At 50.2% G+C, this 13,801-nt stretch overlaps 3 protein-coding genes across 3 annotated transcripts; 2 read left to right on the forward strand and 1 right to left on the reverse strand.

Moving 5' to 3' along the window:
* Positions 1-1,665: 1,665 nt before the first annotated feature.
* Positions 1,666-2,981, forward strand: BO88DRAFT_446714 (NmrA-like family protein; the record flags this gene model as incomplete). Its single annotated transcript, XM_025710312.1, has 4 exons — positions 1,666-1,794; positions 1,850-2,082; positions 2,158-2,495; positions 2,555-2,981. The coding sequence occupies 4 exons, from the start codon at positions 1,666-1,668 to the stop codon at positions 2,803-2,805; spliced, it is 951 nt and encodes a 316-aa protein (XP_025558593.1). The 3' UTR covers positions 2,806-2,981.
* A 320-nt stretch (positions 2,982-3,301) lies between these two features.
* On the forward strand, positions 3,302-6,017 carry BO88DRAFT_438440 (uncharacterized protein; the record flags this gene model as incomplete). The annotated part of the gene is made up of 2 exons (XM_025709669.1): positions 3,302-4,852; positions 4,931-6,017. Exons 1-2 carry the CDS (start codon positions 3,558-3,560, stop codon positions 6,015-6,017), a joined length of 2,382 nt encoding a protein of 793 aa, XP_025558594.1. The 5' UTR covers positions 3,302-3,557.
* A 1,197-nt stretch (positions 6,018-7,214) lies between these two features.
* On the reverse strand, positions 7,215-10,392 carry BO88DRAFT_419091 (formin-mediated actin nucleation enhancer; the record flags this gene model as incomplete). The annotated part of the gene is made up of 2 exons (XM_025708376.1): positions 7,215-10,214; positions 10,330-10,392. 2 exons carry the CDS (start codon positions 10,390-10,392, stop codon positions 7,215-7,217), a joined length of 3,063 nt encoding a protein of 1,020 aa, XP_025558595.1.
* Between the last annotated feature and the right edge of the window lie 3,409 nt (positions 10,393-13,801).

Genomic DNA, 13,801 nt, shown 5'->3' on the forward strand with positions numbered 1-13,801 from the left:
CACGAAATACAGGCTGAAAAAGATCGACGTAGGGCACATTCCACACCGCGTCATGTCGCAGATTACGCTTTTATTTATTGCAGATCATGTATGCTTGATTCGTTTGACTAGGCAAGGCCGTTGGAAGGGGGTGAGAAGTTAGTATGTACTGAGTTTAGATAACAATGATGCCTGCCACCCGCAATTCCAGCCCTACTTTTAAGTTCAGGAACCGCTAAAACCTGGAATCTTAATGCAATGAATGCATTTGAATAGAACAATATCAAAAATCCATTAGAAGATGAGATCAACTTACATGATGATTAATCACGGAAGTCAAAATCATGAAGCCCCCCTGCAGATAATGTAGTACACAATACCCACTCCCCGAATCAAGGGGGAATGGATAACTACGTATGTATCATCATCATGATCATCACACCTCATCCACAAAACGACTCTTCCTCCTCATTTTCTCATCAAACCACCACTCCCAGCACACACGGAATGGGGGGACCCGATAACTACCACTACAAACCCCAAGAGGCTATTCCCCCATCCATACCCCCAGAACACGATACATAACAGGACTAACCAACGGGAACCCCAACCCCATTAATCCCCTGAGGATATAGACCCCACCGTCCGCACTCGCTTCATACACACTAAACGCTTCGAGGAGGTACGCGCTCGTACATCGGAGGCTTTGAGATCCTGGTGGATTGTGTCCCAAACTAGGGCGCAGGTTTGTGTGCTAGCAAGGTAACCGTCAGGAGGATGGTATATTCCCGATAGCTGGGCCATTGATGTGGATGCTGATGGGTATTGAAGTCCACGATAAGAACTGGAGTTGTGGCTGATGGAATGCTTCTAGTGAGACCATGTCTACCTTTGAATAGCTCTTATAGTCAACACAGAGGCACATTCCATCACCCGCTGCGCAAGTGTAAGGAGGACATTCTTTACAATGTCATTAATTTACCTCCGCGGGGTGTATCAGAATGTGTAGAATATCTGTGGGATTCGAGGGGTGCAGAGGAATATGCGAGTAATGATGATCTTATTTGGCCTTGTTGGCAATTGACTCCCCTAGGTTGCTGATTTCCAGATAGAAGCCATCTTGGAGGGTTACTCTATAAGCATCTCGTGTAGTGTCATAGTATGATTGACCATATGATACTATATTTTCTTTTCTTTCTTCGATTTTAGTTTGATATCAACATTAATCAAGATTGTTGTATGCCAAATCTAGCTAGAGAGAGTCTTGAGAATTTATGCTATGGAATATTGTGTTATTTTGTCAATATACAAGATAGTACAGATCTATGATCATGTCATTGGTTAGGAACTATCATCCTTCAATCCTTCGATCCTTCAAGTGGCCGGATGGCGGAAAAGATGACCGGATCACGGAGGAGGGCTGGTCCGCTCGGAAGTATGTTTAGTCTCATCATCCTTCCAGGATGCGATTTGATCCGACCATCTTCAACACTTCAGGACATCATTGTGCTAACAAAATGCTAGAATGCAGGGCTCGGATTTGTAATGATTGGGGTATGCCAAGGCTATTTTCTAAGCAGTTAAATAGCACTTGCTTTTCGACATGATATGGTATAGGTCTAACATTGACTGTCATTATACTCGCTTCATTCTCACTCACATACCGAGAACTGATATTAAAAAACTATGACTGCTACCACTACCACTACTACTACTACGGTTGCCGTCGCCGGTGGAACTAAAGGTCTTGGTCTAACCATTGCAGAAGCATTGGCCGTCCATGGCAAGCACAATGTGGTCATATTCAGTCGAAAGGTGAGTGTAATATCTTCAACTGCACCAGACGAATCGCCTCGCTAACACTACAAAGAGTACTCCCGGTCTAGACGAGAAGCTACCAGCTCGTTTGGTCGTTGTTGATTACGACAACATCCAAAACCTGACATCGGCCCTCGAAGAAAACAAAGTCAGCGACGTGATCTGTACCATCAACGCATATGGAAGCTCTCTACCGGAAAAGAATCTCATTCGTGCGGCGGAGAACTCATCGGCGACAAAGCGATTTATTCCCAGCATTTTTGCCGGGTTCGCATATCCCACCAAGTTAGTAGCCATGCCTCCAAAAGTACCCGGGCGGTTGGAGAAAAGCCTATTTAAGTATTGACCTCTGTCTTTTAGGTATCCCGAGGTCGCCAAATCCAAGACAGAGGCACTAGAGGAACTGGAGAAAACAACTCTAATGCACACTGCTATCTACAACGGCGTGTTCATGGATTTCTACGGGTCTTCTCTGCTCAAATCCAACGTCGGTTCCTTTCCGATGTTTGTTGATATCGCCAACAACGTGGCAGCCAAACCCGGATCTGGAGACCAAGCCGTCGTGCTCACCCGGGTTCTGGATATTGCGAAATTTGTTGTCCGCATCCTAGATCTTGCGGTCTGGCCAAAGGAAAGTTATATCATCGGTGACAGGGTCACGCTTCATGAGTTTGTTAATATGGCCGAAGAGGCGAGAGGTGTGTGCATCTTTCTGTATGAGGTATTCACTGTAACTTATCTAATGGGACTATTCCAGGTACCAGATTTCATATCACCTATGACTCTAAAGAAGAGTTAGAAGCAGGACAGGTCACGGAATTACCTTGCTACGAGGCCACCTTTGCTGTAGTGGGCAAAGAAATGACCAAGCAACTATTCGCTCAGACTGGGTTGTGGATCATCGGAAATGAGCTTGACCTCAGACCTGTCAGCACTCTCAACGAGGCTTTCCCAGATATCAAGACTATGACCTTGCGGGAATTCCTCGAGCTCTCATGGAAGGTTTAGATGATGATGGAGTGATTTGGCTGCGACATCAGAAGGGCGAGGGAGAAATTACGAGATAGGATAAATCAGTAGTAAGAAAGGAATCATTGGCTGATTGGTTAGCGCCTCAGCCTTCACAAGAGGAGTCTGAGGGCACAGAAAGATCAAGTGGTATGATTGGAAGAGCTGTCGAGCCTATATATAAAATATACTAAAGATAGTGATGCTTACTACATGTGATAGGCTTAGTATGCCCGCATAGCCCAAATTATACCCTGAACTCTGAACACCTTCCCCTATATCTCGTGACACGATAAGACGAACAAAGCGTTTATGGCATCACATGCAGGGTTTTGCTAATTTGTATGGTTACATCACTAGCCTCACGAGCACCCTTAGTTTGCGGGTCTGTCGGAACGAAGCGATGCTCTGAGAGGCCATAGCGAGACAGACTAAGATGAAAACAAGCCTCACGGCCGAGTTTTCCGACCTTTATCCACTCGGAACCATCCAACCACACTCGCCTAAACGCTAGGGTTTTGGGGCGCCATGAGCTTGGCTTCTTTGGTCTTAGATTGCACTTATAGCTCGGTTCGCAAGCGTTCATGGTCTGTCAGCCTTGCAGGTAGACCCTCCGTGAGACCCAATAGCTGATTTTGCTGCGGCCACCAGGAGATGAAGTCCTGAGTGGGAAAATGGATATAAACGACCCCTGAGAAAGCCCGTCTTTGCGAACATGCCAGAACTTTACTCACTTCGCCTGCGGGCTATACATGATGGCTACCATGAACAGCCCCCCTCAAGTGGCTGTAAATGCCCAAAGGAACTCAAATGAGCCAAGTCCGATACTGGAGCCTCTGCGGTATCGGACGAGGAAGTCACTGTACCTTCTCTCCTTCTATGTTGCTATTCTGCTCGCTCCCTGGATCATGACTTGTGTCATGATGGTGCGTCCTTTAGACGCCGCCTCCTATACTCGCCAGGGCCTTGGTCAGTCGGCAGCTGTGGTTCTGGATATTCTCGTTAGCTTTGAATTTATCCTCGTGCTTGAAAAGCTACAAGCCGTCCTCGCCATTCCCATCGTCTCCGGGTTCCTGGCCCAAGCGGCCGTTGTCTACACGCAGCGACGTTCGCCTAATCAGAAGCTGTCCCTCCGACAGATTGTCGCTCTAGCGGATCGTCCCTGGGCCAACGTGAGGTCATGGTTTCGCAGTCTACCACTCGATGGCCATGGATCCCCATTTGCCATTTTTGGAGGGCTGTTCGTTCTGCTCGTAGCAGTCACCCCTGCTATTCAGTCAATCTTGATCAAATATGAGGATATTACCATCGCCACATGCTGGGAGATGCCTGTCTGGACATGCGACCCATCGAACATCGCCACAATAGTGGGCCTTGACCCGGAGCCTGCCGCTCTAGAGTCCATGCCTCAAAGTCTTGCTGTCCAGCAGGTAGCCAAGAAAACGCAGCTGGTAGGCGAGCTCGACGTGCAACCTTACCTATGGCCGGAGCAATGGACAACCATCGACGACGCTGAGGCTATCGAGAGAGGAACATTCTTCTGGTATGACGAATCTTTCCGTTCGGACCGGTATTTCGTATCTGCACTGCAAAATGGAACCAATACCGGTGTTCTGCGCCAACATGCCATCCGGTTGAACTCAACATCCGCCTGCGAATCGGTGCATTCATCCGACTTCCCGCAGACGTGCTCGGGTGACCGGCCTTTTGTGACTAACCTGACTGCCCCTGATACACTCGACATTCGAATCTGCGCGCCCGGCACGTACGGTCAGACACCTTGGACTCGGAGTCGAGACCGCCAGGATATCTCCGAGGAGCTGTGGATTGATGTTGTTCAGCAAATCACTAATTACGAAGCCGAACAATACAACTTTACATTGAGATGTACGACAAATACCACTCGGGGGTACTTCGAAATCAGCAACTACAAGAATGGCAACAATCCGGGACCTCTTCTCGAGAAATGGCCCAGTCAGGAGGTGCTGAAGCATGATTTCAATGACTATCTGGGAGCAGACGATGATTATGCCATTCCATCGGTTGTGTAAGACATTCCCTTCCAACACCCTTCCAATTTGACCCCCTGAGGAATAGACTACTAACAGACAATACTATATACCAGTGACAACGACACAACAACCATTGGGCCCTCCGGCCTCCCCGATCCCTTCAACTACGAAGACCTCCACGCAGCCGGCCCACTAATGACCAGTGCGTTAGCTCTATTCGGCAACCAAAGCTTCCTCAACGCCGCCAATTACGCCATCACCACCAACACCACCAGATCCGCCCTATTCTCCATCTGCCAATTCAACACCATACCATTCACCAGACTCTCCCTCAGCGGCTTCAGCACCGCCGGCAATACCTGCGAGGATCTCATATGGGGAATAGACCGCTTCAGCGACGACTACTGGTACCAATACCTCATGAACACAATCTTCACCTGGGTTGCCTCGTTCAACGATACCCAAGCCGCCGCTACAGCACTAGACATGGCGACTTACTTCGCCAATGAAGCCGTGCTAACCAGCACAGCAACGCAAGACTGGTCGTATAACTCGCGAAGCATCTACTTTGATAGTGGAACGGTGATCGTCAAGCCTAAGTGGAGCTTAGCGGGGGTGATAACCATATCCATCCTGATTTGCTTGCAGATACTGGGTCTATGTTTGCTTGTCTTCTACTGCCGCTCCGTCCCTACCTGGACGGATAGTCTCGATGCTTTTGCCATGCTGCGCATGGGTGCGGAAGTGCAGCGTGAGAAACATGTGCGCTTTGCGGGCATTAGGGATACGGATAAGCGGGATTGGGAGGATCTTGGGCGTTTTGATGGGCTTGTGGGTGTTGTATCTGATAGTAGTGGGATGGTGCAGGGAGGAGGAGATGGAGAACATAGTAGTATCATGGATAGCTCGCCGTTGGTTCGGAGGGCGGAGGGGGGTCCTAGTACTTCCTCGGAGTTTGAGTTGGCTGAGCTTCCGCCATATTCTCCTACGGTCGTTGTTGATGCTCATAATGATGGAGGGAGTGAGGAGAGAGACGAAAGGGCAAGGAAAGAAGGACTAGAGCCGCCGTTTCGTCTTGCGGTCGGTGCACCGGGCTTGATTACGAAGAGTATGGCTCCAAGGAGGAAGACACGGGGCCAGAGGAATCCAAGGGGACGGAAGAATCCTAATTTGGTAATTACAGGTCAAACGCAAGTGTGATTGAAGTGCTGCAGTTGTTAGGGTACTGCTCATAGTTATAGTAATTTATATTGGTGAACCAACGGTTCAGTTCATGGTAGTATCAACTTCAATTGATTGGCCATAAATACACAGAATATACTACCTCATGATATACATCAGCATCATCTCGCAGGTGATACCTATTAGCTATCACTAACTAACAACTAGATATATCAGTCATCAGTATCAAAGAATTACAGAAGACGTATCCATGTAACTAATCAGTGCTACCATGTAGAAAGTATGCTGATTCGACTTGCAGTATTTAGATCATGAATATATAGTATTGATCAGTTTACCCTGAACTAACATCACGATAGGGAATGGCGATGGGAATGTTCAGTTCCTACTTATGTTTATCTCAAGACTAGATAGATAGATATGGTGGGGTTCTCCCAGTGATGAATAGGATATTAAGAGGGGGAAGGGTCACTTCGTTGTAGTTATTGATTGTTCAGGATAAGGAGATCACTCATCCTGTAGTACTAGGCTTCTTGGTTTACGGGTTATCGAGAGTGGTAACTTGATGGGAAAGCGAGTGCTATGTGTATAATTACTTCATGGCAATGTCGCCTGCGTTGAAGATAATACATGTTAAGTTGGTTCTTATTGTTGGGGAACACTGCAACAACAATTATGACAGTAACTTAGGCTACTTATTTGTCGTAAATTTTTGCTTCGGGTCTTTTCAGGGGGGAAGCGAGAATAATCGTTTGTCTAAAGCTCGTCCTAGGATATGGTGTAGGAATGCGGCTTGATACATTATAAATTCTAATAGTATATTAATGCAAGAAATGAACGCTTCTATCAATCAACCTCGTCTGAAACAGCAGCAAAGCAGGATAGACCAAGATAACCTGACCCTCCTGTATATCATCAATAGTCATAACAGGCCACAAGCTGGCAGGGTATCGTCGATATGCGAACAGGCAAGGCTGCAGCTCCAGTTCTTGCGATTGGAACTGAGCGAACGCGACAAGAAATATAGCAAACACAGGGAAACAGACAGTTCAAGGAAATATTTAACGAGGGTGGACGCAATGGTGATAATGACAAAGGAGAAAGGTCCAAAAGAGGCAGCCCGACAACTCAGGCTAGATACAAGATGTAGACGAGGGAGAGGACGAGTATCGCACTGAGAATGTTGGCCGCGGAACGGTCAACAGAGCCGTATCCCTATTGCTCATGGTCCGGCTTCTGCTCATGCGCAGTGGTTGCTTCCTTGTCAGTTTCCTCGTTCTCCTCGGCATCAAGGAACGTTTCCCTTTGCTCGTCTTCTGCTTCATCCGAGTCTTCCGGAACCGGAGACTTTCCTTTGACCATAGTTACTTCCTCCTCCTTTCCAGATTCCTCCTTCTCAGCATTCGCCTCTTCAGCCACGTCTGCATCAGGCTCCGCCTCTGCGGCCTCTGCGTCTTCGGCTGGCTCCTCAGCCTGCTCCGCTTGCGCTGCAGCGGCTTCTGCTTCTGCCTTTTCCATTTCGGCGGCCCTGGCCTGTTGTCTCTCCCAGACCTCTTTGCGAATGCGGTCATCCTTGGCCCGACGGAGTCTTTCAGCCTCCTCCACCCCACCACTCTTCTTCAATTTGCCTTCTTCGACAAACGCTCCGAGCTCCTTCTGGAAAAGCCCGATACGGCGAGTTTCCAGCTCCTTCTGGCGTGCCTTCTCTGCCCGCTCAATCGCTTCCAAGCGGGATTCATGGTTCGGCTGCAAGGCGCGCACCTCACCCAAAACGCTGTCTTTAGCCTTCATGGGATCCACAGCCGGATCAATCACAACGTTCCGCGAGGTGTTGCGTAGCGTGGGACCACCCGTATTGTTCTGCATCGCCTGCTGCTTTGTCGCCTGCTCAACGAGTGCAAAAGTCTGAGCTGCCTTCTCCAGATCATCTTGGAGATCAGCTGCGAGGTCCTCTTGCATAGTAAGCTGGTCACGCTCCTCACAGACTTGCTGGAGCTCCTTCTCCCAGATCTTTGTCCAGACGGGTTTCTCCCGCTTAAGGAAATCCTGCATCTTCTTGATCTCCTTGGTGACGGCGCTGATGTCCTTACTCACCGACTCCAGTTGCCTGGGGAGCGGTCGGACACCACGAGTTACGACATCTTTGCGGAGATCCTCAACCAAATCTTGGAGATCGTCAACCCGCGCCACAAGACGTTCTGATTCTTCGGCAAGCTCCTTCTTCCCAGAGTTCACCCGCACACGGCCTGCATCGCCTTCGAACGATGGTACGGTGACGTCAGCTGCGGCCGTCTTCAGTCCACCTGCTTTAGTACGGATCGCGCTCATTGAGCTTGCAATATCGGCGGTGAAGTTCGAGTACGTCTGGCGAAGTACAGCAAGGTCACGTCGTAAACTCTGGAGCTCAGCGATTTGACTGTCGCTCCCCGCAATAGGACCCTTCCGGGCTTCACCAGTCTTGGCGGTAGCTGCGACAGGCACAGGAGGCGCAGCAGCAAGGCGAGCCATTTCTTTCGCAGCTTCCAGTTGACGGTCTGACACACGTTGCATCATGCTTTCTTGGCCCTCGAGGGCCCCCTTAACACCTTCAATCATGCGACGGACTCCACCGAATTCATCGTCAAAATGCTTCTTGACCTCATCCAGAATATCAACATTCAACACCAACACAGATCGGTCCTTAACATCAGCCAGATCCTCCAGCTCGTGCCGGACGCCTGATACCGGGTCCTGAATATAGATTTCGGGCAAGTCAACCCCGTTGTTGTGGGTGTTCCAAGCGAACTTCTCAATAAAAGCTAGTTGCAGTCTCCCGATAGTAAGGCCAGTATATCCTTCTGGGAGAACGTATTTCTTGATCTTGCTTCTGTATTGGAGGAAGAGAGTGAGCTCCTTGCCTGGGGACTGCTGCTCAGGGGAGTATTGGACTGATTGAGGTGGAGTGGAAGCAGACACAGCTGGCTCCTGGCGTTCAGTTTTAGGCGTTCCTGGGCGGGCAGCCGCGGTAGGGGCAGCATCCTTTACGGGTTCAAATGCCCCCGCGAGGGACGGCTCTTCAGAAGGTCGTGGGAGATCGGGCTGCCGTCCAATAGCCGGGTGATCTGCCGGTCCACTTCCAGGGCGTTCAACAGACTTGTCTTTGGCGGCAGTAGTGCCCTCTGCTGGAAGTTCTGCAGGTGACCCAACGCGAGACTTTGGGCGCTCCTCTTCGATACTGGGAACGCTCGAAGGCGCCTGTGAAGCGACCTTTGCGTCATGCAGCCGATTTGTCGATCGCTGTCGTCCATGGACTGACCCGCGTAGACGCACAGCGTTCAGCGACTCACGAACATCACGCCCTCGATTCGGGATCGGTGAATTTTGGGTCGGAAGGACTGGAACACCGCTTGATGAAGTTCCCAGATGCTTTTGTATCTGATAGGCCGAAAACCTTCGCGAGGCCCGACGTTCCAGCTCCCCGCTTCTCTGCAGAGCACCGAGAGCATCGTCTTGTTTCGGGGCGGGCGGAGGGGGCGGTGTGGGATAAGGTGGCGCGTTTGTCGAAGTCACGGAGGCCTTGGGAGTTGCGCCAGATTCTGGTTGAGATCCTTGCGATAGAATGTTTTGTGCCTCGCGCCTCGACGCATCTCGTTCGGAATAGCTCGCTCCGCGCACATCAGCCGATGCCGCCGAAGACGCCCGGGCCATAGAAGGATCCTCCATAGAGCCATTACTGCCAAATCGCCGAGTCGATCGCTTCGGAGACGTTACTGTGGAGGCAGTGTCCTCATATGCTTGATTCAACGCCGCCTGTGCCGAAGTTGCACTACTGGCACTTGTATGCCGACCGGGCAATGGCCTACTTTCCTCCTTCTGTTGCCGCGCACGTAGTCGAGCCTGCTTTTTCTTGAGTCCATGTAGAAGGTTGATGATGATGTCGCGAACTCGAGGGAGGTAGCGCTCAAGACTCTGTGGGGATGCATCTTGGCTAAGAGTATCTTCGAGGATCGTACGCAGGAGGTCGGGTACGGGGCCAAGATCTGAGGTGTCAACTCCGATGGCATTGAAGGCGCGACAAGCCAGGTTGAACTCATAGCCCAGCCGTACGTAGACGTCTGACACTTCATTCTCTGAGGCTTGTCGGCGGGACCATTGTGTCAGTGTCTCTAGCAGTTGCTTCGTGGCGACCAGCAGATGGGTGACGCTCTTTTCGATTTGGTTGATCTGTTTCTCGGGCTGTGGATCAGACGCACCACGAGGTCAGCCGGAGTATTTGTGGGACGGCTGGGGGGTGATTTGGAGGAAACCCAAGCAGTGGCTGCATGCCACCACGATGGAGGGGAGCACTTACTACCACGCTCTTTGAGGATTGAGACCTCGTCGAGCTCGACGAACTGCGTGGTGCGGAGGTCATGGCGGATTCCACACTGCTCCCTGAACCGGATGGGAAATGCTGGGCTGACGGACTTCGCTGGGAGCGGGAGGAAACGCTGGAGGCGGACTGCATATGTGCAAGGCGGGAATCCGGGACAATTATTCTTTTTGGTGGCAGTTGATAAGTTGTGACACGAGTATATTAGGAGCGACAAGAGGATGCAGTGTGCAAGGTCGCGAAAAGGGCTGGGGATTGAATATTGTCTCAGAGGTATGTGTAAGGGAGAAAGAGAGAGGGAGGGAGCAGTGACGGCGGGATGGATCGAAATAGCCACAAACGATGAGGAGAAACGAGGGAGATCAAACAGGAGAAAGAAGGAGGCGGCGTAGAAGAATACGCAACAAAGAAAGTAGGAAGGTAATAATGATAAGAAAAAAAGGTCCGCACGAGAAAGGCAGCGAGAGACAAGCGGGAATTATAGCCAAGGAACCAGCCTCTTCGAGAGGGGGGTGGTGAAAGGTAGTAGTGTGGTGGTGGTAGTAGTAGTTTTGGGTGGTGGTGATGCTGTTGGACTGGCACTAAAAGCAGTCTAAGGGATCTGATAGAAGACCAATTTGGGCACAAGTTTACTAGTCTCCCGGCCAGCAGAGCAATGAAATGCCCAGCAGCGCAACACTGACTGACTGACTGCAATTCAAACGTCGCTGCCTTCCGAGACTGGTGTCAGCCTGAGGCATCTACCAGACAAACGCCTGCCAAGTCACATGTTGGCACCAGCCTCCGGGATTTTTGGTTTCGCCGGATCCACTTCAGCCGCGCCTCAATTCAACACTACTCTCTCACAAACAAAGTATCATCCTTCAAGTTCCCCTGTAAATCCACTCTCAGAGAGAGATATCTCGGGCTTAAGCCCTCCAGCGGTGAAAGCAAGTACGCATCGCAATAGTACTTGATCTGCTCCCAACTGTTGATACACCTCAGACGAGATTTTCTTCAGCTGGTTCAACCTTTTCATCCCTTGGTGTGGATACCTCCCCATGATGACACCGATCCCTTGGCCGTCCATGTCAGACTGCAGAACCAACTTGGGCTTAGAGTTTCAACGCCGGAGGGTCCCTTCCTATCAAACTTCCGGAAATCCTTTCCTGTGTGACACTGCGTAAGGTTCTGTACACAGTAGTCCTAACGAGGCCTCGCGCACTTTGGTCCATACTGTAGTGATGGCAGTGCCTCTCTCGATTGATTGATTGTCTTGTCTCAAGTTGGAACGAAAGGGATTCCCATGAAGTCTCCCTTGGCTATTGACAGAGCCACTCTTACGTAACGATGATTTCCATTGATTGATTATTTCTGGTTCAACGCCAGCAACAATATGATACTGGCCCGATCCATCGTTGTGCGCACAATTCATGAGTCGCTGGACGCCTGGGCAGGCGCTCAATATAATGAACTAGCCTAATAATGCTTAGCATGGCCCGGTCAATTGCCCCGGCGCTTGCCTTAGTTCTTACTGTATTCGCTTAGTCTCTTAGTAATGTGATATCTATAGCATCAAGTGGGTAGTGCGCTGAAGCGTCAATGCGATTGTCTATCAGGCAGGATCTTAGCGCAAGTCGGTTCGCTGATTTGCTTTGCCAGTATTCCCCAAACAAACCACCCAGCAAGCATGATGCAAGTATGGTTTCGGTCGATCATCAAGCTAACTAGCCGTCTATCTCCTTGGCCCCGAAGGTCTAATTTATGATCATGCTGACAGCTGCAGTAAACCAGCACAGAAGTCTAGGTAGATAGAATTGGCACGGCGCTGCTTCTCGATCTTAAGGGAAGCACGTCTGGAAAAGTATCTCTGGTGGAGGACTCTATAGATCGGATGCCTAGCCGGGTTAGTCGGGGGGTGGAATGGCTCTCCACCTCGCGAATGCCCAATTTTGGTGATTGCTAGATGTGTTGGCAGGACAGCCGCCCTTGCTCGAGCGAACCTGAGCTCTGTTGCACTTACCGATCGCACTCGGATGGCAGAAGTACCGAATGGACTTTTCAGACGCGGTGACAGCAAAGACAAGAACCAAGAAGGTCTGAGGGAGCATGGGCTGTGGAAGTGAGCTTCCATGCAGCAAGGGATCATTCCAGACCTAGGATCAGAGATACGGACGGAACTCATATGGATTCACCATGCAGCGCAATGGGTGGGCCTGCTCCAAGTGGATTCTGACAGGCCGCAAGGGCAGGAGTCCATTGAAATTGGCAACTCGACTGATGGAAGCAGAAGCAAGTGGAGTGAGGCGACATGGTGCGTCTCAGTAGTAGCGAGGTGGGAACACACACACCTACACGCACGCACGCACAACTGTAATCCCATTATTCATGATGGTGCAGGAAAGATGATGGCCAATAAATGTAATCATGTTTTTTTTCTTCTTCTTTATTTGGGACTAGGCATTACGAAAGGCCGTTCACAAGCCCTCCAAAATAATTATACTTACTACTTGAGATGTAGTAGTTAGTTTTCTATTCCACCAGACTTGGGAAATAAATGCTTATCAGCTAGCTTAGCAAGAAAATCAAAGATGGAGATGGAAGTGGAAGTGGGAGTGGAAGTGAAACGAGGGAGGAAAGAACTTGAAGAAGAAAGAACATAGATAAAAAAGCAAGTGCACATTCCCACTCATGGCCATCTTTCGTTCCCCACTCGCTTGCCAACCGCCAACCAACCCAAGGCCGGAAGACCCTTGGGATTTCCATGGGATTTGCCCACCTAAATTCCCCTCTGACAAGCTAAACCCTCCAGCCAGACCTTTGCTGTACGTACAGAAAACTAACCTTACTTGACCTTTGACCTGTGGATGATGTTAGCTGTCTGGCTGGCTTGTCTTTGGCCTGTCTCCTCTTTTTGTGGCTGCTGCTCACCCACCTATCGATCTACCAGTACCAACTGAACATTGAACTTCCCTTCTCCTTGTGTTGTAGTAGTAGTTTTACCTTCTTCTTCTTCTTCCCTACTACTACCTGCGGCCGGCAACCTGACTTGACCGGGACGTCCTACCTACAATTACCACTACTACTACCTTACTACTTGCTTCTCGCCAGTTCCCTTCTGGTGTTCTCTTCTTAACTCATTCTTCTCCTCCTTCTCCACTTCCCGTCTTTCCTCCCGGATCCGCGTCTCCCCTCCTTCCTCCCCTTTCCCCGTCTCTCTCTGTGTCTCTCTCTCTCTCTCTGTTCCTCCCTTCCCGTGGACGCTCAACACCAGAAGGCGGTCCCGTGACTCGTTCGGGGCTCTCGCTCTCCTACCACAGCTTCCCTTTCTCCCCTTCCACCCCGCCATTCTTTCTTCCTTTCCCCCCCAAATCCCTTCCTCCCACTCCATCCACCGTTTCTTCGGTCCTGTTTGCGCAGGCGGTGTGTTTTGGCTTCGTGCCTTCCGTCCGCACTCTTTACGGCTTTGCGT

The sequence above is a fragment of the Aspergillus vadensis genome (assembly GCF_003184925.1).
Source record: "Aspergillus vadensis CBS 113365 unplaced genomic scaffold BO88scaffold_28, whole genome shotgun sequence".
Taxonomy (NCBI): domain Eukaryota; kingdom Fungi; phylum Ascomycota; class Eurotiomycetes; order Eurotiales; family Aspergillaceae; genus Aspergillus; species Aspergillus vadensis.